At 44.1% G+C, this 27,649-nt stretch overlaps 1 protein-coding gene across 1 annotated transcript in view; it reads left to right on the top strand.

Moving 5' to 3' along the window:
* Nucleotides 1-27,296, top strand: part of LOC115117317 (low-density lipoprotein receptor-related protein 1B-like) — a 286,805-nt gene extending 259,509 nt beyond the window's left edge. Inside the window, exons 78-86 of the mRNA XM_065014311.1 lie at nt 6,667-6,828; nt 7,720-7,894; nt 13,051-13,155; nt 14,692-14,805; nt 16,683-16,759; nt 17,157-17,247; nt 19,771-19,921; nt 24,339-24,413; nt 25,495-27,296. Of these exons, the coding sequence (XP_064870383.1) occupies nt 6,667-6,828; nt 7,720-7,894; nt 13,051-13,155; nt 14,692-14,805; nt 16,683-16,759; nt 17,157-17,247; nt 19,771-19,921; nt 24,339-24,413; nt 25,495-25,635 (1,091 nt within the window). The 3' untranslated portion in view covers nt 25,636-27,296. The remainder of the gene's footprint in view (nt 1-6,666; nt 6,829-7,719; nt 7,895-13,050; nt 13,156-14,691; nt 14,806-16,682; nt 16,760-17,156; nt 17,248-19,770; nt 19,922-24,338; nt 24,414-25,494) is intronic.
* Nucleotides 27,297-27,649: the final 353 nt, after the last annotated feature.

Genomic DNA, 27,649 nt, shown 5'->3' with positions numbered 1-27,649 from the left:
TATTTTTCCCCTCATCAATCTACACACAATACCCCAAAATGACAAATCAAAAACTGTTTTTAGAATTTTGTGCAAATGTATTAAAAATGTAAATATTACATTTACATAAGTATTCAGACACTTTACTCTGTACATTGTTGAAGCACCTTTGACAGTGATTACAGCTTAGAGTCTTTTCGGGTATGACTATAAGCTTGGCACACCTATATTTGGTGAGTTTCTCCCATTCTTCTCTGCAGCTCCTCTCAAGCTCTGTCAGGTTGGATGGGAAGCGTCGCTGCACAGCTATTTTCAGGTCTCTCCAGAGATGTTTGATTGGGTTCAAGTCCGGGCTCTGGCTGGGCCACTCAAGGACATTCAGAGACTTGTCCCAAAGGCACTGCTGCGTTGTCTCGGCTGTGTGCTTAGTGTTGTTGTTCTGTTGGAAGGTGAACTTCCAGTCTGAGGTCCTGAGCGCTCTGGAACAGGTTTTCATCAAGGATCTCTCTGTACTTTGCTCAGTTCATATTTCCCTCGATCTTGATTGGTCTCCCAGTCCCTGTCACTGAAACACATCCCCACAGCATGAAGCTGCCACCACAATGATTCATCGTAGGAATGGAGACAGGTTTCCTCCAGGCGTGACGCTTGGCATTCAGAGAATACTGTTTCTCATGGTCTGAGAGTCCTTAAGGTGCCTTTTGACAAACTCCATGCGGGCTGCCATGTGCCTGAGGACTGGCTTCCGTCTAGCCACTCTAACATAGAGGCCTGATTGGTGAAGTGCTGCAGAGATGGTTGTCCTTCTGGAAGGTTCTCCCATCTCCACAGAGGAACTCTGGAGCTCTGACAGAGTGACTTGGTCATCTCCCCCGATTGTTCAGTTTGGTCGGGCGGCCAGCTCTAGGAAGAGTCTTGGTGGTTCCAAACCTCTTCCCTTTAAGAATGATGGAGACCACTGTGTTCTTAGGGTCCTTCAATGCTGCAGAAATGTTTTGGTACCCTTCCCCAGATATGTGCCTCGACGCAATCCTGTCTCAGCGCTCTACGGACAATTTCTTAGAACTAATGGCTTGGTATTTGCTTTGACATGCACTTTCAACTGTGGGACAAAACAAATGGAAAATGAAACTGGGATCGGTGGTGAGTAGAAAACAGGTGACGTCGACTGCCGAACGCCGCCCGAACAAGGAGAGGGACCAACTTCGGAAGTCGTGACAGTACCCCTGCTTTGACGCACGGCTCAAGCAGCCCGCCGACACCGTCCTCGGGGACGACCCGCAGGATGATCCGGGTGGAGACGGTGAAACTCCACCAGCACCTAGTATCTCTCCCCCGGACCGTACCCCTTCCACTCCACGAGGTACTGAAGGCACCTCGCCCGACGCCTTGAGTCCATGATGGCTCGAACAGCATACGCCAGGACCCCCTCGATGTCCAGAGGGGGGCGGAGGAACCTCCCGCACCTCAGATTCCTGAAGCGGACCAGCCACCACCGGCCTGAGGAGAGACACATGGAATGAGGGATTAATACGGTAATCAGTGGGAGCTGTAATCTATAACAAACCTTGTTCAGTCTCCTCAGGACTTGAATGGCCCTACAAACCGCAGACCCAGCTTCCGGCAGGGCAGGCGGAGGGGCAGGTTTCGGGTTGAGAGCCAGACCCGGTCCCCAGGCGCGAACACCGGGGCCTCACTGCGGTGGCACTCGCCTTCTGCCGCCTGATGGCCCATTGCAGGGGCACATGGGCAGCGTCCCATGTCTCCTCCGAGCGCCGAAACACTCATCCACCGCAGGTGCCTCAATCTGGCTCTGATGCCACGGTGCCAGAACCGGCTGATAACCTAGTACGCATTTGAAAGGAGATAGGTTAGTGGCGGAGTGAGTTCTGGGCCATCTCTGCCCAGGGGATGAAAGCCGTCCACTCCCCTGGGCAGAAACTTACCCACATTCTGGTTAACTCTCTCCACCTGCCCGTTACTCTCGGGATGAAAATCCGAGGTGAGGCTGACCGAGACACCCAGACATTCCATAAACGCCCTCCAAACCCTGGGCGTGAACTGGGGACCCCGATCAAGCACCCCGTAGTGCCAAAAGACGTGGGTGAACAGGTCCTCCGCAGTCTGTAGGGCCGTAGGGAGACCGGGTAAAGGAAGGAGACGGCAGGACTTAGAAAACCGATCCACAACGACCAGGATCATGGTGTTTCCTTGTGACGGAGGAAGATCCGTCAAGAAATCCACCAATAGGTGTGACCACAGCAGTTGTGGAACTGTTAGGTGTTGTAATTTCCCTCGGGGCAGGTGTCTAGGTGCCTTGCACTGGGCGCACACCGAGCAAGAGAAAACATAAACATTCACGTCCTTAGCCAGGGTAGACCACCAGTACTTCCCACTAAGACAGCACACTGTCCGACCGATGCCAGGTTGACCAGAGGAGGGTGACGTGTGGGCCCAACAGATCAAACGGTCGCGGACAGCAGACGGAACATACAGACATTCAATTGGACACTGGGTGGGAGTGGGCTCTGTACGTAACGCCCGCTTAATGTCCGCGTCCAACTCCCACACCAACGGTGCCACCAGGCAAGAAGCCCGAAGTATGGGAGTGGGATTTGTGGACCGCTCCTCTGTGTCATACTGCCTTAACGTTCTGGGAACCTGGTCTGTAGGATAGGGTGAAAACAAAACAGGTGAAAAACATGGCCCGAGGGTTCATTCTCCTCGCCGCCCGGATGTACTCCAGATTGCGGTGGTCAGTCCAAATAAGAAAAGGGTGTTTAGCCCCCTCAAGCCAATGCCTCCACGCCTTCAGAGCCTTGATGACAGTCAACAGCTCCCGGTCCCCCACATCATAGTTACAGTCCGCCGAGCTGAGCCTTTTCGAAAAGAAAGCACATGGGCGGAGTTTTGGTGGCGTACTCGAGCGCTGAGACAGCACAGCTCCTATCCCAGCCTCGGACGCGTCCACTTCCACTATAAATGCCAAGGAGGGATCAGGATGAGCCAGCACTGGAGCCGAGGTAAACAGAGCCTTCAGGTGACCAAAAGCCCTGTCCGCCCCAGCTGACCACTGCAGTCGCACCAGTCCCCCCTTCAGCATTGAGGTAATGGGAGCCGCTACTTGACCAAAGCCCCGGATAAACCTCCGGTAGTAGTTGGCAAACTTTACGAACCGCTGCACCTCCTTTACCGTGGTTGGAGTTGGCCAATTACCCACGGCTGAAATGCGTTCACACTCCATCTCCACCCCTGACGCGGAAAGGCGGTACCCTAGGAAAGAGACGGACTGATGGAAGGACAGTACAGGTCATGCTCCAACAGTCGACCAAGCACCCTGCGCACCAGGGACACATTCTCGACGCACGTAGCTGAGTATATCAGAATGTCATCGATGTACACCACTACACCCTGCCCGTGCAGGTCCCTGAAAATCTTGTCTACAAAGGACTGGAAGACTGCTGGACCATTCATCAACCCGTACGGCATGGCAAGGTACTCATAGTGCCCAGAGGTGGTACTAAATGCCGTCTTCCACTCATCCCCCTCCCGGATACGCACCAGATTGTAAGCGCTCCTGAGATCCAATTTTGTGAAGAAGCACGCCCGGTGCATTGACTCTATCGCACTGGCTATGAGAGGCAGCGGGTAACTGTACCTCACCGTGATCTGATTGATACCTCGATAGTCAATACACGGGCGTAAACCTCCATCCTTCTTCTTCACAAAAAAGAAACTCGAGGAGGCAGGTGAAGTGGAAGGCCGAATGTATCCCTGCCCCAGAGATTCTGAGATACGTTTCCATAGCTGCCGTCTCCTCCTGTGACAGAGGATACACCTGACTCCTGGGAAGTGCTGCATCTACCAGCAGATTTATCTCACAATCCCCCCATCGATGGGGTGGTAGTTGAGTTGCCTTCTTCTTACAAAAGAAGCTGCACCTGAATGTACTAGCGCCTTATGCTGGGAATGCCGGGAAACTATGCAGGGAAATTTTATGAACACAAACATGTGAGCAACAGGGAGCTCTGGGTGAGTCGGGTGCCTACTCACCTGGGATGATCCAACAGTGAACCTGCTACCTCGACTCCCTGGAGAAACTCCCCAGCACCGACCAGCAGTGTGTCGTTTGCGGCCACAGGTGGTGCAGGGAATGACCCCCCTCTGGTCCCCCTCAGAGCAGCACCTCCTAGCTCCATAGGTGTCGGATCGGAGGTGCTGGGGGATGTAACTGATGGACCCCGATCCGGACGTCCATGGGAGGCCAACAGGTTATCCAGCCGGATGGATAGGTCCACCAGCTGGTCAAATGTAAGGGTGGTGTCCCTGCAGGCTAGCTCCCGACGAATGTCCTCGCGTAGACTACACCTGTAGTGGTCGATCAGGGCCCGCTCATTCCATCCCGCGCCGGCGGCCAGAGTTTGAAAGTCCAGTGAGAAGTCTTGTGCGCTCCTCATTCCCTGTCTAAGATGAAACAAGTGTTCCTGCGCCGCTCTCCCTTCAGGTGGATGATCGAAAACCGCCCGGATGCGGTGGGTAATCCTCATAGTTGTCCAAGGTCGCTCCTTCGCTTCCCCAGACGGCGTTGGCCCATTCAAGCGCTTTCCCAGATAGACAGGAGATGAGGGCTTTCACACTCTCGCGTCCCGATGGAGCCGGTTGCCAGGTAGAGCTCCAGCTGGAGTAGGAACCCCTGGCACCCGGCAGCCGTCCCATCATATTCCCTTGGGAGTGCAAGCCGAATCCCACTGGGTCCAGGTGAAGGAGGGGAGGACAGCGGTGTGGGTTGTTGTGGGAGCTGGGGTGATGATGATGGGGTTGCTGGAAAACGCCCTCTCTCCCATCGCTCCATGGTTTGCAGCACGCGATACATGGCTGTGCCGAAATTTTGCAACATAGTCGCGTGCCGCTGGATGCACTCCTCCACAGGTAGAGGAGGAGGGCTGTGTGCACCTGCTGACTCCATTAGGTCGGTTGCGTTTTTCTGTCAAAAGTCTAGGTGATGCTGGTAAGGCGGAGTCAGGCTCAGGACACAGAGATGAATAATAACCGTAACTTTACTCAAAAACAATATTCCATGAAAGAGAAAAATAATGCAGTTCACAAAATGAGACAACTTGACAATAACAAACACGCATAAAAACGAGGGGGAAACCAGAGGGTTAATTAGGGAAAAATGATATTGGAATGGAAACCAGGTGTGTACAATGAAGACAAAACAAATGGAAAATGAAACGTGGATCGGTGGCGAGTAGAAAACCGGTGACGTCGACCGCCGAACGCCGCCCGAACAAGGAGAGGGACCAACTTTGGCAGAAGTCGTGACAGGGATCTTATACAGACTGGTGTGTGCCTTTCCAAATCTCATCCAATCAATTGCATTTACCACGGGTGTACTCCAATCAAGTTGTTGACACATCTCAATTATGATCAATGGAAACAGGATGCACTTTCGAGTCTGCTCAATTTCGAGTCCCATAGCAAAGGGAATTAATACTTATGTAAATAAGGTATTTCTGTTTTTTATTTTTCAGAAATATCCAAAAACCTGTTTTCACTTTGTCAGTATGGGATTATTGTTTGTAGATTGATGAGGTAAAAATGTAATGTAATCCTTTTTAGAGTAAGGCTGTAACGTAACAAAATGTTGAAAAAGTCAAGGCGTCTGAATTGTTTCCGAATGCACTGCACAGTATTTAGAGACTGGTCTACGACTTTTGTGTTGAATCTTTTAGTCTGGGAAGTGAAATGTTTGCCCTTAAAACATATTTTCTCATCACCTCGTAATACATGTGTCATCTTTCATAAAATACTTTAACTTGCAACAGTCTCTGGCCATTCTATTCACAATATCTAAGTACACTCTTGCCCAGGGGGAATGAAGACCAGGTATTTGATAGTTTAGGAATAATATTTGAAAACATGATCTCAGTCAATTGACTTCAAGCTGTCAGTCTTTTGTATTATGACAGCAGTATTTGGCTAGTGAGCTTGACAGGTGCGTGATATGTGATATGCAATAACTTATTCATATGTGAGTGAAGCAAAGTGAGTATCGCAGCAGTATTTTAAATTATTTGGAGAGTTGCAGGCAAGTTTAGTTCTTTCTTTGTTGATGATCAGTCTTATTTTGTGCTTGGTTCACTAGCCCAGTCAGTGCTTTGTGTTATATGTCCAATGCAGTCAAAGAGGAGTGAAAAAAAGTGATGGGATATTTGTTCTGCTGCTGGGCATACAGGCACTGACTGTTCGGCATTCATGCTTTGCGACTGACTGATTTTTCATAAAGTAAGAGGTTTCGCTGTGTTGAGCAGGCTTGGGGAGTAATTGCTCTTAATGAGCGATGGAAGCTGAGCTTGGGAGAGCTTACTGTCAAATGTTTTTCCTCAAGTACCCCAGTTTGGTGATAAGGAGAACAGGCCTCACTGGAGGCAGTCACTGTTATCAATTAAAGGACTGGAAATATTTCAATTATATCTCTCTGACCTCTAGGGACCTTGTGTTATTAAGAATCCGCTATCTTTGGTTTTTCGGATGCTTGATACTCAGCTTTAGGAACAAGAACACACAGCCTTAAAAACATTTGAGTTGATAACCATGCACATAATTGTCAGCCAAACTTCTCTTCTCTTCTCTCCCCCTTTCTCCCACCCTCTCCTTCCTTCGTCCTCTCCTGTCCCCCTCCAGGCAAGCCAACGTGTCGGTGCCCTGTAGGGTTTACAGGTCCATTCTGTGAGAAGCGGGTGTGTGATAACCACTGTCTGAATGGTGGTACCTGTGATGTCAGCCTAGGGAACCAGCCGGTGTGCCGCTGCATGGCAGAGTATACTGGAGACCGCTGTCTTTACCGTGAGTAAAGTGATCCAATTGCATATTGACTCTAGGAGTTGCCCAGTGTTTCTTGGGGTGGTCATCTATAGCTTTGTTTGTAGAGCATGGCTCTTGCAATGCAAAGATAGTGGGTTTGACTTCTGGGACCACCCATACATAAAACATGTATGCATGCATTACTGTAGCTCGTTTGGATAAAAGTGTCTGCTAAATGGCATCTATTGTATTGATGTCAAAATATATCTTGGGGAGGGACACATTTATATTGCAAGTCGTATGGAGAGCCTCTGATTTGTTATGAGGGGAACAGCCCCCCCCCTCCTTCGTCACACTCTAGAAATCAGACATTTTTTCAGTTTTTCATATTTAAGGTTCCAACAACAACAAGAAAGTCTAAATGAGAAAAAAAAAACGGGGGGAAAAACGATTTGTTTTTACCAGAAAGGGCAATTCCTTCTTAGCTACAAATACCACGTTTGGGCAAGAGAGTAATTATAAATGCCCCTCTAAACAACGTCTGGGGGTTTCTGTGCTGCACTGATAAAATATGGCGTTCTCTTATGTAGGCTTTGTCATTATAAATTGTGAGGAAAACAATTTCAACTGACACTATTAGTGCATTCCAACTGTTACTTGCCCAAGGGGTGATACGTTTTCATCTATGGATGAGATGCCATTTGTTGCAGATAATTAAGTCTCATTAAAAGCCTGTAAAATTCTAATCAAACCAGCTAAAACTATGCTCCGTTTCCTCATTATGAAATGCACCTCTCTCTCTCCCTCTCTCTCTCCCTCTGTCTCAATATCCCTCCCTCCCTCCTTCCATCTCACTGTCTCTGTCTCTCTATCTATCTAATTCTCTCTCTCCATGTCTCTTTCTCTTTCCTCTGTTCTTTCTCTCCTCTGCAGACATCTGCCACCACTACTGTGTAAACTCCAAGGCCTGTACATTGTCCAGTAGTGGCCATGTAGAGTGTGTGTGTCCGGTCAGATACGAGGGAAACAAATGTGAGGTGGATAAGTGCCTGAGGTGCCATGGAGCACCTTGCCTCGTCAACGATGATACAGCAGATGTGGTCTGCAAGTGAGTTACAACATTGCTTTATATTCTGTGTTGGGTAAACACCGTACACAGTAAAACCAAGTGATTACTATCTGCACACATAAATATACTCTCTTCTGTTACTCTTTTTACATGTGTCAAGACATTTCAAATTTAATTTCAGAACATCAACACTAGAACATGTTAATTTTCTGTAACAGTTTTTAAACACATGAACACGTTTATAAAGCACAAGTTGTTAAGGTTTAAACACAGGGGTTGTTGTTTTAACTGGACGTGAAGATGTATTTGCACATTTCCCAGCATGCTTTTCGAGTGAATTTGAGAGATGCAGTACACACCCATGACTGTGTTTGATAGTGACAGAGACATAGTTGTTGAATTCAGTAGGTTCCATTTGACAAGTCTTCACCAAGTGGATGTTAAAGTAGATGTTCCAATTAAAACCAACATACAGTACCTTTGGAAAGTATTTAGACCTCTTGACTTTTTTTTGCATTTTCTTAAATTATAGCCTTATTCTAAAATGAAAAAATATATAAATATTCCTCAGTAATCTACATGCAATAACCCATCATGACAAAGTGAAAAAAGGTTAAACTCATTGCATCCTGTTATCCATTGATTATCCTTAAGATGTTTCTACAACTTCATTGGAGTCCACTTGTGGTAAATCCAATTGAATGGACGTGATTTGAAAAGGCACACACCTGTCTATATAAGGTTCCACAGTTGACAGTTCATGTCAGAGCAAAAACCAAGCCATGAGATCGAAGTAATTATCTGTAGAACTCCGAGACAGGATTGTGTCGAGGCACAGATCTAGGAAGGCTACCAAAAATGTCTGCAGCGTTGAAGGTCTCCAAGAACACAGTGGCCTCCATCATTCTTCTTAGAGCTGGCCACCCGGCCAAACTGAGCAATCAGGTGAGAAGGGCCTTGGTCAGGGAGATGACCAAGAACCTGATGTTCACTCTTACAGAGCTCCAGAGAGCCTCTGTGGAGATAGGCACCTTTCAGAAGGACAACTATCTCTGCAGCACTCCACCAATCAGCCTTTATGGTAGTGGCCAAACGGATGCCACTCCTCAGTAAAAGGCACATGACAGCCAGCTTGGAGTTTACCAAAAGGCACCTAAAGACTCTCAGACCATGAGAAACAAGATTCTCTGGTCTGATGAAAACAAGATTGAACTCTTTGGCCTGAATGCCAAATGTCACGCCTGGAGGAAACCTGGAACCATCCCTACAGTGAAGCATGGTGGTGGCAGCATCATGATTTGGGGATGTTTTTCAGTGGCTGGGACTGGGAGACCAGTTAGGATCGTGGCAAAGATAAACGGAGCAAAGAGGTCCTTGATCAAATCAAATGAAATGTTATTTGTCACATGCGCCGAATACAACAGGTGTAGTAGACCTTACCGTGAAATGCTTACTTACAAACCCTTAACCAAGAATGCAGTTCAAGAAATAGTTAAGAAAATATTTACTAAATAAACTAAAATAAACAAAAAAGCAACACAATAAAATAACAATAACGAGGTAAAATACAGCGGGTACGGGTACAGAGCCTTTTTATGTCTCTATTTTGGTTTGTTCAGGGTGTGATTTGGGTGGGCTTTCTATGTTCTGATTTTCTATTTCTTTGTGTTTGGACGGGTATGGTTCTCAATCAGGGACAGTCTATCGTTGTCTCTGATTGGGAATCATACTTAGGCAGCCTTTTTCCCTTTTGGTTTTGTGGGTAGTTGACTTTGTTAGAGGCATTATAGCCGAAGTTAAGCTTCACGGTCGTTTCCTTGTTTTGTTGGCTACATTTTCTATAAATAAAAGGAATATGTACGCTCACAACGCTGTACTTTGGTCCACTTCTTACGACGCCGGTGACAAGTCTATGTGCGGGGTACAGGTCAGTCGAGGTAATTTGTACGTGTAGGTAGGGGTAAAGTGACTAGGCATAGATAATAAACTGCGAGTAGCAGCAGTGTGAAGGAAAAAGGAAACCGCACACTGCTCTTGATAGTATCACTGATATTTAATAAGCTTTACGTATCGGCCTCACGGCCTTCATCAGAGCTTCTGTGAGTTTTTTTAAATTAGCACCCTTATGTAGATCTAGCCCCTCCCACATCCGTTCCACGCATCGAATGGGGATGGAAGCAAAGGAAAAACAAATAAGTGCTACCAGGGTAGCAGCAGTGTAAAAACAAAGGGTGGGGAAGGGGTGTCATGGGTGGCCATTTGATTAATTGTTCAGCAGTCTTATGGCTTAGGGGTAGAAGCTGTTAAGGAGTCTTTTGGACCTAGACTTGGTGCTCTGGTACAGCTTGCCGTGCGGTTGCAGAGAGAACAGTCTATGACCTGGGTGACTGGAGTCTTTGACAATTCTTTTGTACATAGGTCCTGGATGGCAGGAAGCTTGGTCCCCGTGATGTACTGCGTCGTACACACTACCCTCTGAAGCACCGTATGGTTGGATGCCGGGCAGTTGCCATACCAGGTGGTGATTCAACCGGTCAGGATGCTCTTGATGGTGCAGCTGTAGAACGTTTTGAAGATCTGGGGACTCATAACAAATCGTTTCAGTCTCCAGAGGGGCAAAAGGTGCTGTCGTGTCCTCTTCACGACTGTCTTGGTGTGTTTGGACCATAATAGTTTGTTGGTGATGTGGACACCAAAGAACTTGAAACTCTCGACCCACTCCACTACAGCCCTGTCGATGTTAATTGGGCTTGCTTGGCCCTCCTTTTCTTGTAGTCCGCGATCAGCTCCTTTGTCTTGCTCACATTGAGGGAGAGGTTGTTGTCCTGGCACCATTCTGCCAGGTTTCTGGCCTTCTCCCTATAGGCTGTCTCATCGTTGTGGTGATCCGGCCTACCACTGTTGTATCATCAGCAAACTTAATGATGCTGTTGGAGTCGTGCTTGGCCACCCAGTCGTCGATGAACAGGGAGTACAGAAGGGGACCAGCGTGGCAAATGTGTTGTTGCCTACCCTTACCACCTGGGAGCAGCCAGTCAGGAAGTTCAGGATCCAGTTACAGAGGGAGGTGTTTAGTCCCAGGGTCCTTAGCTTAGTGATGAGCTTTGAGGGCACTATAGTGTTGAATGCTGAGCTGTAGTCAATGAACAGCATTCTTACACAGGTGTTCCTTTTGTCCAGGTGGGGAAGGGCAGTGCGGAGTGCAATTTGAGATTACGTTCATCTGTGGATCTTTTGGGGCGGTATCCGATTTGGAGTGGGTCTAGTGTTTCTGGGATGATGGTGTTGATGTGCATCATGACGAGCCTTTCAAAGCACTTCATGGCTACCAATGTGAGTGCTACATGCGGTAGTAATTTAGGAAGGTTACCTTCACTTTCTTGGGCACAGGGACTATGTTGGTCTGCTTGAAACCTCTAGGTATTACAGACTTGGTCAGGGAGAGGTTGGAAATGTCAGTGAAGACACTTGCCAGTTGGTCCGCACGTGCTCTGAGTACACATCCTGGTAGTCTGTCTGGCCCCGCGGCTTGAGAGGATCTGCAGAAAAAAATGGGAAAACTACCCAAATACAGGTGCGCCAAGCTTGTAGTATCATACCCAAGAAAGCTCGAGGCTGTAATCTCTGCCAAAGGTGTGTCAACAAAGTACAGATTATTTTTCCTAAATTAGTAAACATTTCTTAAAACCTGTTTTTGCTTTGTCATTATGAAGTAATGTGTGTAAATTGATGAGGAGAAAAAAACAACAATTTAATCAATTTTAGAATAAGGCTGTAACGTAACCAAATATGGAAAAAGTCAAGGGGTCTGAATACTTTCCAAAGGCACTGTATAATGCTTTTCATAAGACATTTAGTTTAGGCCTAATTATCGTCAACATTGTGGTCTCAAAATCCTGGCACATGGGCAACATCAGACCTCCAAGTGACAATATGCTTGTTACTGAAATTATCAGTAATTCCTATCGGAATCTTGTCAGAGGAAGGATAGCCAACAGTTGGAAAATGTTATCACCCACAACCTACACTAAGTGTGACTGCTGTGGTGAACTACTTAATAACTAGACTACCGAAACCATCTAAACTGGAACAACCATCTCAATAACAACAAGTCCAACAACAATCCCAACCCCTTACAGATTGCATTAGTTTTTGAAAATTCTGCAACTCCTGTACCAACTCGGGAGAGTCGAAGATCGGTAGCCACTTGTCCTTCGAAACATGACCCTGCCAATCTGCACTGTTCACTTAACCTGGAAGCTAGCCGCACCAATGTGTCGGAGGAAATACTGTACAACTCGCGACCGAAGTCAACATGCATGCGCCCGGGCCGCCACAAGGAGTCACTAGAGTGCGATGGGACAAGGACATCCTGGCAGGCCAAACCCTCCCCTTACCTGGACGATGCTGGGCCAATTGTGTGCCGCCTCATGGGTTTCCCTGTCAGCTGTGACACAGCACGGGATCGAACCCAGGTCTGTAGTGACACCTTTAGCACTGAAATGCAGTGCCTTAGATTGCTGCGCCACTCAGGAGAACCTCAAATCACATTTTATGACTACATTCATTCTAAACCAGTTGATGGGGAAGTAAACACTAGCGTTTAAAATCTGAACACTTGGGAGATATAGGTGTTCTCCTGGTTGAAAACTGACTGGAAAAAGCTGACGATCATCAAATCAAATCAAATGTATCATGGTTAATCTTGCATTCTAAACACCTGTGTTTAAGATGAGAACACTTACTGGCAAATCTAATGTTGAAGTTTTAAACACTGACGTTTAGGTTATAAACGTGTCACATGTTTCATGGTTTTACTGTGTAGAGCAAATGCTTGATATACTGTAGTTGAATAGTCTTCCATCCAAAGATTTTACTGACGTATTTTCTATGGTTAAAGTTTTTATTTATTTTATTTTATTTAACCTTTATTTAATTAGGCAAGTCAGTTAAGAACAAATTCTTAATTACAATGACGGCCTACCAAAAGGTAAAAGATTTTGTCCAAATATATGTCAATGGAGACAAGACTACATGAAGAGAGACCTAAAAAAATATTTCAATGCATTTGACAACAGAAAATAGGCCTTAATCACTACGGATAATCCGTAGTCTTGCATTTCCAAACAATGTAAGAAAGACATAAACCGTGGGCCAACCATCAGTGACACCAACTTTCCTCTATTTTCCTCCAGCTGTACTAATGGCAGGATAGCACCCAGCTGTAAACTATGTGATGGCTACTGTTACAACGGAGGTACCTGCCACCTGGACCCTGACACCAACCTGCCCTTCTGTCAGTAAGTACAGTAACTACTAGCAATAGCCCGGAATAACAATAGCCTAAGAATGTTCTCTATTTGTACTTTATTCTTTCTTTGTTCTTCATTACCATTCAGTTATGCCAGGAAGGCTGGCCTATAATGGAACCAAAACTCATTGGTATTTTATTCTAATGATTTGATTTTTGAAAATAAGTGGGGAGTTGTTTTTCTTCTTTTTTTTACACAGGCCTAAGATCCTAAGTAAAGAGAATGTTTGACACCAGTAGATGCAGGCCATGTCATAGCAGGAGGCAGGATGTTAGGGCTCAATAAGAAAATGAGTCACACCTGGCTGTGGGTATAGATCTTTAGAAAGATAGCCCTCTGTGGCAGAGTAGAAGTAATATAGCTCTGCGTGGGGTACAGCTACAGACATTGGAAGGTAACTGAAACTACTGAAACATTACTGTTCAGAACATATCACACTGTTCTTTTGTCAGTGTGCTTCTTCTCGGTGGTAGGTTTCAGGAGAACAATTTTGTATTTTGATCTTCAGTGGTAAGAACAGTGTTATACACGCTATGAGCGGCAGGAACTCAATGGCAATGACTGGTAGAGGACAATAGACTGGCTCTCAGAGACCTGTGGGAATCATCCAGGAAAGAGAATGCTCTGCGCTTCTGGTGGTCCACAAATATTAATTTCAGCTCTGCTATTATCAGGTGTGGTTCAATGTTAAAGACCTCCCCACAAAGATGATTGGAAATCCATCTGAAAAGACAAACCTTGTTGCTCTATCTTTTTACTGTCCCATTGTCCATTGTAGTTACAATTAAATGTGTGGCCGTGACTGGCACGATTCAAGGGATATAATCAATTTCTATGCAAATGATCCCATCTCGTTTTCCACACGGTTAACAGATCTAGATAATGTGGTTTATTCATTGGCTGCGAGGCATAGAGATTAGTTGCGATGATGGATATGCCTGTGTCAAGAAATCATAATGTTTGACCTTAAACTATAACAGAGTAAATTAGTATCTCATCCAAGCCACCCCAGAAACTCCACAAGCAGAAATATCATTGAGATGGTAATTAGCAGAAAACTGTCTTAAAGGTCCAAGGGATTTTCAAAACTGATCAGTGTGTTCCACCAGTAAATATTCTACGTGTATATAAACATAAAGTGGGCATTACAATTGTTTTGATGAATTATCGAGATCAACATGTTCCTAACTAATCAGAATTGGCTTATGTCTGTATTGAAATGATTCTGTTCATTTTGTTTATAAATACCGTAAATAAGCATGTGAATTTATAACAACATTCTGAAAAAACATTTTTTTTTTCCTCAATGGATGTAGCTGTCATTAGTTTAGCTAAACATAACGTTTCTACTGTAGTTTAGTTTTAGATTAATTTATTCATCATGAATGATACAAACATAAATAATATCTTAGAACAAATCTATGTAGTATTTTGTTTGTTGCCATGTTGAAAGATTTCCATCTGCCTATACAATACCTAGCCTGGTTGTTTTTATCGTTATCAATCCACCACACTGTTTTACAGCTGCACGACAGGGTTCAAGAACCAACGTTGTGATGAGCTGGCCAACCCATGTGATTACTTCTGTCAGAATGACGGGATGTGCACTATCACTGCCCTTAACAAACCCCGCTGCAAGTAGGTCCCTTCCTACATCACTTCCTGTGGCTGTTCCAGAGGTCTCACCCTCCCACCTCTCGTCATTCAGCTCCATTTCGGCCAGTGTGATGCTCTATATGGCTGTTGCAGAAGTCTCACCCTCCCACCTCTCGTCATTCACCTCCATTTCAGTCATTGTGATGGTTTATATAACACTTTCTCACCTCTAATAGAGTATTTACTCCCTCTTCAACTCACTGCTAACTAACTGCATGTCATACAGCCCGAGCTGACATGCCATTCGAGTGACATTCAGGTGCTGTCTGATTGTGAATATAGGGGACCTGTTGTGATCAATGCATGTATGGTGATTAATGTGTTAAGAGTGTGTTAACAGCCAGAAAATGTGGATTTGAGACTTGCATGGTCTCTGCTGTAGCTCTGAAATAAATCCATTCACAAGCATGTCAGAGATGTTTTTTTTTTGTGTTTTTTTACCTTTATTTAACCAGGTAGGCCAGTTGAGAACAAGTTCTCATTTACAACTGTGACCTGGCCATGCTAAAGCAAAGCAGTGTGACACAAACAACAACACAGAGTTACACATGGAATAAACAAATGTACAGTCAATAATACAATGGAAAAAAAGTCTATATACAGTGTGTGCAAACGGCGTGAGGATGTAAGGCAATAAATAGGCCATAGTAGCAAGTAATTACAATTTAGCAAATTAACACTGGAGTGATAGATGTGCAGATGATGATGTGCAAGTAGAAATACTGGTGTGCAAAAAAGTAAATGAAAGCAATATGGGGATGAGGTAGGTAGATTGGATGGGCTATTTACAGATGGGCTGTGTACATCTGCAGCGATCGGTTAGCTGCTCAGATAGCTGATGTTTAAAGTTAGTGAGGGTGATATAAGGTGTTGGCTTTGGGGATGACCAGTGAGATATACCTGCTGGAGCGCGTGCTACTAGTGGGTGTTGTTATCGTGACCAGTGAGCTGAGATAAGGCGGAGCTTTACCTAGCAAAGACTTATAGATGACCTGGGGCCAGTGGGTCTGGCGACGAATATGTAGCGAGGGCCAGACGACGAGAGCATACAGGTTGCAGGGGTGGGTGGTATATGGGGCTTTGGTGACCAAACGGATGGCACTGTGATAGACTGCATCCAGTTAGCTGAGTAGAGTGTTGGAGGCTATTTTGTAAATGACTTCGCTGAAGTTGAGGATCGGTAGGATAGTCAGTTTTACGGGGGTATGCTTAAATAGATCCGCTCATTAGTTGCTCATCAGATCTTACCTAGTATTTTCCCTAACAATATTTTATTTTATATTTTACCCATCAGAAAGGATGATTCATTTGTAACACCCCTCCATTAAAATGCATGATAAAATGCATGATTGTTTGTGCTGTGACATTCTTTCCATAAGGGAATGATTCATTGTCTACATGCGTGGGATGCAATTCTTATTCCTGATCATTTGGTGTTGTGATTTCTTGGAGTGCATGTAATTTAGTGTAATTTCATTCCTTCCATCACCAACCAGTTGCAGTGGTCAGATCGCTCATGCTTTACATACACCTCAGCATCAATCACGCCCAATAAGAAATCATCTCCTAACTAGTCATTCGTCACTCCCATTGGACCCCATCCAAACAACAAACCAGATGACTCCATATTGATATACTGTTTTCTGCAGAATATTCATCCTGTTAATCTACTCACTCTGTTTTCTAACCAGCACTACTTTTAGATGTCTTCTATACAAAAAGGGTTTCTCTAAGAAAATCTGTAAAAATGTTATCCATGGCTGAGTGTCTGTTCCCATAGCACTTGTTTTATGTGTTGATTAAGGTAGAGACAGCTAAAGACTATGGTTGTTTTCTCCTCTCTGATTGGTCTGTTCTAGGTGTTCAGTCAATTGGGCAGGCACACAGTGTGAAAGGCCCGCCCCCAAGAGCAGCAGATCAGACAACACCAGTGGAGGTGAGTGCAGAAGTCAAATGACTCACCCAGCGTCATACACGGCTTTCAACCCATCCTCTAGTTAGCCTTATGGTTGTGGTCAGATGGATTGTCTACTGCTGTAATATATACCCCCATCTGCTTTGGCTGTTCAAGAAAGCTCATTGGATGACATTTTACATATGCTATTATCCAGAGCAACTTAGAGGAGCAACTAGGGTTAAGTGCGTTGCTCGAAGGGCACATCGGCAGATTTTTCACCAAGTCGGCTCTGGGATTTAAACCAGCAACCTTTCAGTTACTGACCCAACGCTCTTAACCACTAGGCTACATGTTAACTCTTGCAATGAGACTGTGATAACAATAACAGCAATCCAAAATGCTAAAGCAGTTTCATTCTTTCTCTTCTCTGTTTCAGGGAGCATAGCCATCATCGTACCTCTGGTCCTGCTGGTGATCTTGATCACAACGGTGGTGGCGGGCATTTTCATCTGCAAAAGAAGGCAGAGGTACACTATGTTAAGCCTAATAAGTAAATATGCTTGCTGGTGTGTCCTGTGATATGTGTATAAGTGTATTGCATGTGTTGTGATTTAGATTTTGTGATCACCAGACACATTTTCATAAGTGACAATAAAGTATTAAAATCAATTGAAATGTTGATGTGGCTGGTGATCTCAGGTACCAGGCCAGGTCACCCGTGATACAAGCCAGTATTCAACATCCGTGTTTGAGGATGTCTGGCAATGACATGGAGACCGACCACTAGGGGAAACTGTGAGCGGTTGAATGTGGGTTGAATGTGGGTTGATGTGGCTGGTGATCTCAGGTACCAGCCAGGTCACCCGTGATACAAGCCAGTATTCAACATCCGTGTTTGAGGATGTCTGGCACTGACATGGAGACCGACCACTAGGGGAAACTGTGAGCGGTTGAATGTGGGTTGAATGTGGGTTGATGTGGCTGGTGATCTCAGGTACCAGCCAGGTCACCCGTGATACAAGCCAGTATTCAACATCCGTGTTTGAGGATGTCTGGCAATGACATGGAGACCGACCACTAGGGGAAACTGTGAGCGGTTGAATGTGGGTTGAATGTGGGTTGATGTGGCTGGTGATCTCAGGTACCAGCCATGTCACCCGTGATACAAGCCAGTATTCAACATCCGTGTTTGAGGATGTCTGGCAATGACATGGAGACCGACCACTAGGGGAAACCATGAGCACTGTTACCTTCAAGTAGATTTAGGTTTTGCTAGGGTGTTGTGGACGGGGATGGCGGATGTATGTAAGTAAGCACCTGCCTCTGATTCCAAAGGTTGCAAATTGAAATCCAGCGATAGAAAGTTGTTCTTGTTTTAAACCTATTCCAAACCTTAACCCCTAACCATTCAGAGTTAAGTTAAGGCGAGGGGTTCCCCCCAGGGAACTCCACCCCCCCGTTCAGCTGAAAAGGTGGCGCAGGGAATGCAAAAATATTCTTTGGAAATATTTAACCTCCACACATTAACAAGTCCAATACCTCAAATGAAAGATAAACACCTTGTTCATCTACCCAGCGTGTCAGATTTTTTAAATGTTTTACAGCGAAAACACAACATATATTTATGTTAGACCACCACCAAACCAAAGAAAAAAACTTAGCCATTTTTTCCAGCAAAAGATAAAATCACAAAAGCAGGATTAAAAAAAAATCTATCACTAACCTCTTGAAAATCTTCATCAGATGACAGTCATATGACATGCTACACAGTACATTTATGTTTTGTTCAATAATATGCATTTTATATCCATAAATCTCGGTTTACATTGACATTAAATCCTCCAAAATATCCGGAGGAATTATAGAAAGCTACGCCAGATAACAGAAATACTCATCATAAACTTTGACTAAAGATACATGAACTACATATAATTAAAGATACACTGGTTCTTAATGCAACCGCTGTGTCACATTTCTTTTTAACGTTACGGAAAAAGCCTAACATTGCAATAATCTGAGACGGCGCTCAGACATAACAATATTTCTCCGCCATGTTGGAGTCAACAGAAATACAAATTTACAACATAAATATTCCCTTACCTTTGATGATATTTCATCAGAATGTAGTGCAAGGAGTCCTAGTTCAACAATAAATCGTTTTGTTCCATAATGTTCAATTCTAGTGTCCAAGTAGCAGCATTTTCTATCACTTTCAGCTCACATAACTTTGCATGAAAACTTCCAAAAGACATATTACAGGTTGAAGAAACTGGTCAAACTAAGTGCAGAATCAATCTTCAGGATGTTATAATCATATATATCCAATAACATTCCAACCGGATCATTCGTTTTCATCTGGGGCTGATTGGAACAGCCGTAGCACTCAAAGAGATAAGGCGCCACAACAAAATGGCATTCTCTTGCGACACCGACTACTTTCCCTCCCATTAGGTCAAAGTTCACAGAAAATGTTCCATTACACTTTCTACTGAATGAGGACATCTAGTTGAAGACGTAGGAAGTGTTTCCAGATCCATAACTTGTTGGGAAGGGAGGGGGTGATGATGTCAAAGTTGCCCCAACTTTCAAAACTTGTTTGGAAGATTTCCTGCCCTGTGAGTTCTGTTATACTCACAGACATAATTCAAACGGTTTTAGAAACTTCAGAGTGTTTTCTATCCAATATTAATAATAATATGCATATATTAGCAATTTAGGACAGATTTTGATGCAGTTCACTATGGGCACGCAATTCATCCAAAGTGAAAATACTGCCCCCTATCTGTAAGTGGTTTTAATGCCTAACCTTAAGATTTCAGAGTTTTTTTTACTAAACTTAACCCTAACCTTAAATATTTGGAGTTATTGCCTAAACTTAACCTTAAACACTTTGAAATTTGATGTTTGGAACAACTTCGAAATTTGACGTTTAAGAAACATGGTTGAACGTCTAATGCTAACGTGAGACTGTGATAACTAGTTGCAGGTACTGTACAACATACCATTAATTATCAAATGTTAATGAGTGTTAGTTGTCCTCCTCCTCCCAGGGGGAAGAGGGTGACGAGGCAGCCCATGACGAATGGAGGGATCAACGTGGAGATAGGAAATCCTACCTACAACATGTATGAGGTCGACCACGACAACCATGCAGATGCTGGCAGCCTTTTGCGACCAAACTTTACACTGGACCCTCATAAGGTTTGTATTGGAAGACTATGTACAAAATCCACCATTCATTTTGTGCGTAATAACATTTTAGGCAAAAACAAAATGCAAAAACTCTGTTTGGTTGAATATTGTAAGAGTGTACCTCAAAGGAAAATCTTTTCGTGTTTCTATATTTATTTGGGATAATATAATTTACAGAGACAACATTGTAGTCTCATCTGTTAATCCATCAGTATGCAACCATCATCCATCCATTATTGGTATCATAGTCATGTAATCAGTAGTGGGATTAACAAAATTAGGCTTTAGCATCTCCTCATGTCAAATCAAATCAAATCAAATTTTATTTGTCACATACACATGGTTAGCAGATGTTAATGCGAGTGTAGCAAAATGCTTGTGCTTCTAGTTCCGACAATGCAGTGATAACCAACAAGTAATCTAACTAACAATTCTAAAACTACTGTCTTATACACAGTGTAAGGGGATAAAGAATATGTACATAAGGATATATGAGTGAGTGATGGTACAGAGCAGCATACAGTAGATGGTATCGAGTACAGTATATACATATGAGATGAGTATGTAGACAAAGTAAACAAAGTGGCATAGTTAAAGTGGCTAGTGATACATGTATTACATAAGGATGCAGTCGATGATGTAGAGTACAGTATGCATATGAGATTAATAATGTAGGGTAAGTAACATTATATAAGGTAGCATTGTTTAAAGTGGCTAGTGATATATTTACATCATTTCCCATCAATTCCCATTATTAAAGTGGCTGGAGTTGGGTCAGTGTCAATGACAGAGTGTTGGCAGCAGCCACTCAATGGTGGCTGTTTAACAGTCTGATAGCCTTGAGATAGAAGCTGTTTTTCAGTCTCTCAGTCCCAGCTTTGATGCACCTGTACTGACCTCGCCTTCTGGATGATAGCGGGGTGAACAGGCAGTGGTTCGGGTGGTTGATGTCCTTGATGATCTTTATGGCCTTCCTGTAACATCGGGTGGTGTAGGTGTCCTGGAGGGCAGGTAGTTTGCCCCCGGTGATGCGTTGTGCAGACCTCACTACCCTCTAGAGAGCCTTACGGTTGAGGGCGGAGCAGTTGCCGTACCAGGCGGTGATACAGCCCGCCAGGATGCTCTCGATTGTGCATCTGTAGAAGTTCGTGAGTGCTTTTGGTGACAAGCCGAATTTCTTCAGCCTCCTGAGGTTGAAGAGGCGCTGCTGCGCCTTCTTCACGACGCTGTCAGTGTGAGTGGACCAATTCAGTTTGTCTGTGATGTGTATGCCGAGGAACTTAAAACTTGCTACCCTCTCCACTACTGTTCCATCGATGTGGATAGGGGGTGTTCCCTCTGCTGTTTCCTGAAGTCCACAATCATCTCCTTAGTTTTGTTGACGTTGAGTGTGAGGTTATTTTCCTGACACCACACTCCGAGGGCCCTCACCTCCTCCCTGTAGGCCGTCTCGTCGTTGTTGGTAATCAAGCCTACCACTGTTGTGTCGTCCGCAAACTTGATGATTGAGTTGGAGCGTGCGTGGCCACGCAGTCGTGGGTGAACAGGGAGTACAGGAGAGGGCTCAGAACGCACCCTTGTGGGGCCCCGTGTTGAGGATCAGCGGGGAGGAGATGTTGTTGCCTACCCTCACCACCTGGGGCGGCCCGTCAGGAAGTCCAGTACCCAGTTGCACAGGGCGGGGTCGAGACCCAGGGTCTCGAGCTTGATGACGAGCTTGGAGGGTACTATGGTGTTGAATGCCGAGCTGTAGTCGATGAACAGCATTCTCACATAGGTATTCCTCTTGTCCAGGTGGGTTAGGGCAGTGTGCAGTGTGGTTGAGATTGCATCGTCTGTGGACCTATTTGGGCGGTAAGCAAATTGGAGTGGGTCTAGGGTGTCAGGTAGGGTGGAGGTGATATGGTCCTTGACTAGTCTCTCAAAGCACTTCATGATGACGGAAGTGAGTGCTACGGGCGGTAGTCGTTTAGCTCAGTTACCTTAGCTTTCTTGGGAACAGGAACAATGGTGGCCCTCTTGAAGCATGTGGGAACAGCAGACTGGTATAGGGATTGATTGAATATGTCCGTAAACACACCGGCCAGCTGGTCTGCGCATGCTCTGAGGGCGCGGCTGGGGATGCCGTCTGGGCCTGCAGCCTTGCGAGGGTTAACACGTTTAAATGTCTTACTCACCTCGGCTGCAGTGAAGGAGAGACCGCATGTTTTCGTTGCAGGCCGTGTCAGTGGCACTGTATTGTCCTCAAAGCGGGCAAAAAGTTATTTAGTCTGCCTGGGAGCAAGACATCCTGGTCCGTGACTGGGCTGGGTTTCTTCTTGTAGTCCGTGATTGACTGTAGACCCTGCCACATGCCTCTTGTGTCTGAGCCATTGAATTGAGATTCCACTTTGTCCCTGTACTGACGCTTAGCTTGTTTAATAGCCTTGCGGAGGGAATAGCTGCATTGTTTATATTCGGACATATTACCAGACACCTTGCCTGATTAAAAGCAGTGGTTCGCGCTTTCAGTTTCACGCGAATGCTGCCATCAATCCACGGTTTCTGGTTTGGGAATGTTTTTATCGTTGCTATGGGAACGACATCTTCGACGCACGTTCTAATGAACTCGCACACCGAATCAGCGTATTCGTCAATATTTTCATCTGACGCAATACGAAACATGTCCCAGTCCACGTGATGGAAGCAGTCTTGGAGTGTGGAGTCAGCTTGGTCTGACCAGCGTTGGACAGACCTCAGCGTGGGAGCCTCTTGTTTAAGTTTCTGCCTGTAGGCAGGGATCAACAAAATGGAGTCGTGGTCAGCTTTTCCGAAAGGGGGCGGGGCAGGGCCTTATATGCGTCGCGGAAGTTAGAGTAACAATGATCCAAGGTTTTACCACCCCTGGTTGCGCAATCGATATGCTGATAAAATTTAGGGAGTCTTGTTTTCAGATTAGCTTTGTTAAAATCCCCAGCTACAATGAATGCAGCCTCCGGATAAATGGTTTCCAGTTTGCAAAGAGTTAAATAAAGTTCGTTCAGAGCCATCGATGTGTCTGCTTGGGGGGGATATATACGGCTGTGATTATAATCGAAGAGAATTCTCTTGGAAGATAATGCGGTCTACATTTGATTGTGAGGAATTCTAAATCAGGTGAACAGAAGGATTTGAGTTCCTGTATGTTTCCTTCATCACACCATGTCTTGTTAGTCATGAGGCATACGCCCCCGCCGCTCTTCTTACCAGAAAGATGTTTGTTTCTGTCGGCGCGATGCGTGGAGAAACCCGTTGGCTGCACCGCATCGGATAGCGTCTTCCCAGTAAGCCATGTCTCCGTGAAGCAGAGAACATTGCAGTCTCTGATGTCCCTCTGGAATGCTACCCTTGCTCGGATTTCATCAACCTTGTTGTCAAGAGACTGGACATTGGCAAGAAGAATGCTGGGGAGTGGTGCGCGATGTGCCCTTGTCCGGAGTCTGACCAGAAGACCGCTACGTTTCCCTCTTTTTCGGAGTCGTTTTCTTGGGTCGCTGCATGCGATCCATTCCGTTGTCCTGTTTGTAAGGCAGAACACAGGATCCGCGTCGCGGAAAACATATTCTTGGTCGTACTGATGGTGAGTTGACGCTGATCTTATATTCAGTAGTTCTTCTCGACTGTATGTAATGAAACCTAAGATGACCTGGGGTACTAATGTAAGAAATAACACGTAAAAAAACAAAAAACTGCATAGTTCCTAGGAACGCGAAGCGAGGCGGCCATCTCTGTCGGCGCCGGAAGTAAGTGGCATACCAAATACAATTTCTACCAGACATTCTGTCCACGGTATGATCTGATATAGATGTGTAGTTACATTACAGATGGAGCACAAATCTCAGGTATGTGGAGAGAAACATTATTCAGGCGCTCTGTACCAAGGGAACATTTTATCTTCTGTTGACTCATTTTCTTCATGGGCCTCAACACGCACTAACGCCCCGAATACCAAATAAATCATAACAACTTTACTGATCTATCTTGTTATCTAACTTGCCTGCTACCACTTCAAGCTTAATGCGTTTGCTTCTCGCCATGCCAACTTTGACATCTGGTAGTGTCAGTCCCACCTGGATCCCTTTGCATTAGAAAGGTAGAGCCTGACTGAATCACAAGTAGCTAACTCCACTATAGTGTTTCTTTATCATATCAGGGAATACTGTAGGTGCCATGGTTTTTTGTTGAATTTGAATCCTCAATCTAAGTTCTAAAACCAAATATGGATGGACAATTGTTGATCTCATTTTCTAATCATCACATGATTTTAAGTTCCTCACTGATGTTGATATATAATAGATTTTCAGTTGGATTATATCCATATACACTTGTGGTAAAGTGTGCACTATGTTGGTTGAGAACAGCTTGGCCTTGTGGCATGTTGAACATTGGCAGAACTTGTGTGTTGCAGGGCTGGTGTGTGAAGTCCAGTGACCCTCGCACCCTGGGCATACATACTGTTCCCAAGGAGGTGATACCTGGACAGGTGATTTCTCCCATCCTTCCCCTTAGTTTAGACAACCAACCTCTTACAGGGGAAGGCATGCTGTTATGCCATTCACTATAGAAGGAACAGACATGAGCTGTAGAACGTTTGTAAATCTCCTTTTGGAAGGAAACCTGCGGACTTTTCAATAAAAAGGAAGCTGAATGGCACTTTCAGTGCATTTTTGTGGTTTTAGATATGATTAAATTAATCTTGAAGTATTTAAAAAGGAAAAGTATTGTTGCACTTGTAACATTTACCTTTTCTGAATGTATGCTACAACTAAATTGGAAAAAATATTGCGTTGGAAAATCTCATTGTTAATTTAATGCATATTTGGAGTAAACCCTGCGACTGCACATTTAATTATGTTGCTTGGGCTAATGTGCATGAGCTATATCCTATTCTTTCCTGCTACCTTGCAATAACAACCTTAGTCTTAGCTGTGTTCTTCATCTTTAACCTTCTCTAACATAAACATAGAAATGCCAAAGTCGTCTGTTGTCTCTGTCGAGAAATAATATTGCTATAATGTGTGTATTGCAGTGCAACATATCAGAAACCTTTTTTAAAGGGATACTTTGGGATTTTGGCAAAAAAAATGCCCTTTATCTACTTCCTCAGAGTCATTTGAACTTGTGGATACCATTTTCATCTCTGCATGCAGTTTGAAGTAAGTTGCTAACTAGCGCTAGCACAATTGCTAACTAGCTTTAGCGCAATGACTGGAAGTCTATGGGTATCTGCTATCATGCTTGTAGATACCCATAGGCTTCCACTCATTGTGCAATGCTAGTTAGCATTGGCTCACGGAACTACCTCTATCTTCCTTCATACTGGACACTGAAACATAAAAATGCTCATCTGATTCTGGGGAAGTAGACAAAGGGCATATTGACAAAATCCAGAAGTATCCTTTTAAGTCACAGTAAGTTATAATAAGTTACAGATAGTACTGTAGGATATTGTCATCATACAGGGCACCAGATTATGTAGGCTATTTTCTTATGCATTGTTGAGAGCTGTGCGAATATGATGTGCCTGTCAAATATCTAACAGCATTTTTACTTCCTCAATGCAGCCCTTGAACTATTCCAACCCAGTGTATGCAAAGATCTACCTTGACGGACAGAACTGTCGTAAACCAGTCATCAACATAGACGAAAGGAGAGGGCTACTCCCAAAGAAACTAGAGGGGACAATTCGCGAAACCGCCGCATAGCCTGACTACACTTTCTACTCCTTTTATACGACAGTGTACAAATGTATAAAAACAAGGAAAATAAGAATTTTCTATTTCCTATCAGGCTCCTGTCCTCTCGGTTAGGTTTGTTGGTTTTTAGCATCAGCATTACCTCTTCAGTTGTGTGCTGAATGATTTAAACATTTTAGTTTCTGTTGTTTGCTTTCTGTTTGTCGAACATTCGTTATACAGCACTATTTAGTATATACTGAATGACACTGAAGTAAAGCTGCTGATTTGCAAAATAACTTAACACCGGAACTCTTCTGTTGTAAACAAATGTCAAGATTGATACAGTACTTATTTCTGAACCTGTATATGTCTGTCTCTTGTTAGGCCGAGATTTAATCAGATAAAGCGTTAACCGGCAATAGCCCACACCCACTTAGCTGATGTTTTGTTGGTGTCAGAGGTGGAACTGTGTTGAATCTGAAATCAGTGAGCAGCTTCTCTTGTGATCATTGTCACAAAGCCAAATTCATCCCATTCGTTCAGAACGGGAAAGTGTAGGCTATATAAAAATAATGACCTTCAAATGAATCATCATTAAACAAAATAATGAAGGTAGTCCATCAGCCTCACATTCCAGTGTTTGAACTTGTAAACAAGGTTGCATGGGATTTCTCTTCATTTGACTCTGTGCAGCCAATGGCAATGTCCGCTTTGGTGTCGATTGTGGATTTTACAGTGCTCACGCAGATTTACCTCAGACACTGTCAAAATATCAGCTATGCAGATGTTGGCTAAAACAGATCTAATTTAATTGGGGCCTCAGTGGAACCAACAACTTGTTATTTTGGTGCAGTATACAGATCTAAAGCAGGTCTATATATATTTTTCTCAATAAATTATATATCATCTTATAAAAACAAGAACAGTTTGAGATTGGTCAAAGTTTTATGTGCCATGGTTTCCATTGTCATTGATTTCCCCAGAACAAGAACTGTTAATCTTCACAACAACATGTTATAATTTCATGGCTTCATACCTGAACAATGAAGCTTGTTTTCTGTCCTTGTGTTTGTATCGTTTGATTCAGCCAAGATGGATACAATCCAGAAGTGACCAAGGTTAGTTTTAAGAGGATTATTTTCCGTTAACCATCTAATTCAGTTCTTTACGGTATTATATCATGTTCATGTAATAATTCCAAACATATATATTTGCTCTGCTACAAATAGAAGATATTTTACTGAGGTGACTGAAATGTATATTCCATCTAAGATGTTCTGTTTGGATCACAGAAATGATTGAAACTCAACATGAATGTTATGAGAAGAGAATCACAGACATCCGTATTTTTGTAGGTCTCTTGTTCCAACAACATATCTGTATCAACTTTACAGCATAAGGATGCGAACACGGAAAATAATTTAACACGACTCTATGGCTACAAAGTTACTTTAGGTAATTATAAAGATAATTTCTGTCACTTTCAGAAAAGGACAGACGATAGATATAACACATTTTATAATTTTGTATTTGATTTGTATGTTGTTTGGCTGCTTGTATTTTGAAGAAATGTATTAAATGTAAGTACTTTTATATCAAATGTAAATCAATATAAAATAAAGGGGGCAAATTTCCATTTCAAAATAATTCTTTGAGTTTCTGAAATCTCAGCTTGGTAATGGCGCTAACATCAGACTTCAGCACGATACAGCTAGTGCTTATGCAAGACACCTGTTGGAACATTTCCCTTAACTCACATGAAGGGATTTAAGTGACAAAGCTGTCATATTTCCAGGGTTTGAGTGGTCCATGACCTAACAAGTCAATCACCAGTTGTGACATCTTATCTGTGGTATGAAACAGGCTCAAAGGACAGGGTGATTAGTGTGTGAGTGTGTGTGTGAAGGCTAAGTGCATTCATTACCTCCAATGATGACCACTCCATCAACACCCGCCACACAGCACACTGAATGGTAATTCAGTCCCTTGGAGTTATAACACAACGGCCGATTATCTGCACCCCTCTGTCACCATGGCAACT

Source organism: Oncorhynchus nerka, linkage group LG1 (genome assembly GCF_034236695.1).
Source record: "Oncorhynchus nerka isolate Pitt River linkage group LG1, Oner_Uvic_2.0, whole genome shotgun sequence".
Taxonomy (NCBI): domain Eukaryota; kingdom Metazoa; phylum Chordata; class Actinopteri; order Salmoniformes; family Salmonidae; genus Oncorhynchus; species Oncorhynchus nerka.
This window is presented reverse-complemented; position numbering and strand designations above follow the sequence as displayed.